Source organism: Acyrthosiphon pisum, unplaced genomic scaffold (assembly GCF_005508785.2).
Source record: "Acyrthosiphon pisum isolate AL4f unplaced genomic scaffold, pea_aphid_22Mar2018_4r6ur Scaffold_21319;HRSCAF=23624, whole genome shotgun sequence".
In the NCBI taxonomy this organism is placed as follows: Eukaryota; Metazoa; Arthropoda; class Insecta; order Hemiptera; family Aphididae; genus Acyrthosiphon; species Acyrthosiphon pisum.
Window position 1 is genome coordinate 25696 of NW_021770773.1, and position 891 is coordinate 26586.

At 26.9% G+C, this 891-nt stretch overlaps 1 protein-coding gene across 1 annotated transcript; it reads right to left on the reverse strand.

The window, feature by feature from the left end:
• Positions 1-437: 437 nt before the first annotated feature.
• Positions 438-883, reverse strand: LOC115034858 (peroxidase mlt-7-like). The gene is made up of 2 exons (XM_029492356.1): positions 750-883; positions 438-683 (listed from the first exon to the last, which is right to left on the reverse strand). Exons 1-2 carry the CDS (start codon positions 847-849, stop codon positions 493-495), a joined length of 291 nt encoding a protein of 96 aa, XP_029348216.1. The 5' UTR covers positions 850-883; the 3' UTR covers positions 438-492.
• Positions 884-891: the final 8 nt, after the last annotated feature.

An 891-nucleotide genomic window follows, 5' to 3' on the forward strand; every position in this document is an offset into this window, starting at 1 on the left:
GATTTATGGTCTCGTTATATATACTGATATACCGTCTCCGCTCAGAATCGTTTTTCTTATGCAGTGATATTATATCATTGAATTCAAATTTAATACTATCCGTTATACAGTGACCCACTTGTAACCTACTGTACAGCAGAGCGATATCCACTTACCCACCTTTTCTTTAAATTTATCCCTTGACCAATTTATAATTTTTTTCAAATTTCCCAAAAATATTTTAGCTGTACCATTTAAAAAAATCATTGTACTTACATATTTTATCAACATTTAAAAATGTATTTTATTCAATTAAAAATGTAATTTATTAAATATTAAACATAGACTCTTAATTCACTATTAAAATTTTTATCAAAAACATGACACATAGGTAAAATGAAAAAAGGTTAGATTAAAGGCTGATTATTGATTATTAAATTTAAAAAAAAACTGTTAATATTGTTTTTCAACAATAATGCATCATAAATAAATACATCAATGTTTTATACGAGGTTATTTTTGAAATGTATCGACCATTTCTGACCAGTGATTGATGTTGATTTTAGGAATTAATTGGGAATTACAGAGTTGCAAATCAGCCATTGTAGGTATCAAAAAAACTTTTTCCTGCATCATTGTGACATTATTGCTGTTATCACAAAAGATTCTGGCAAGCGTCACTTTTCTGATTTCTGTCAGTTGATCTTAAATATTAAAAAAATATAGTTAAAATCAGGATAATTTATAAAAAATATTTCAAATATACTAACATTCATTGAATATATTTGGTAAATCGTAAAAATATCTATCTGCCATTCTAGTTCTTACAAACTGTTCTCTAATAATACATCTCATCGTTGGGCCAACCATTGAGTCGTCTTCATGTTTTTCAAACAAAGCACCTACCAATAG

Coding starts and splice junctions, on each gene's coding strand:
- LOC115034858 (XM_029492356.1), bottom strand. CDS start 849: ATGGTTGGCCCAACGATGAGATGTATTATTAGAGAACAGTTTGTAAGA. Junction 684..749: donor ACCAAATATATTCAATGAAT/GTTAGTATATTT, acceptor TTAATATTTAAG/ATCAACTGACAGAAATCAGA.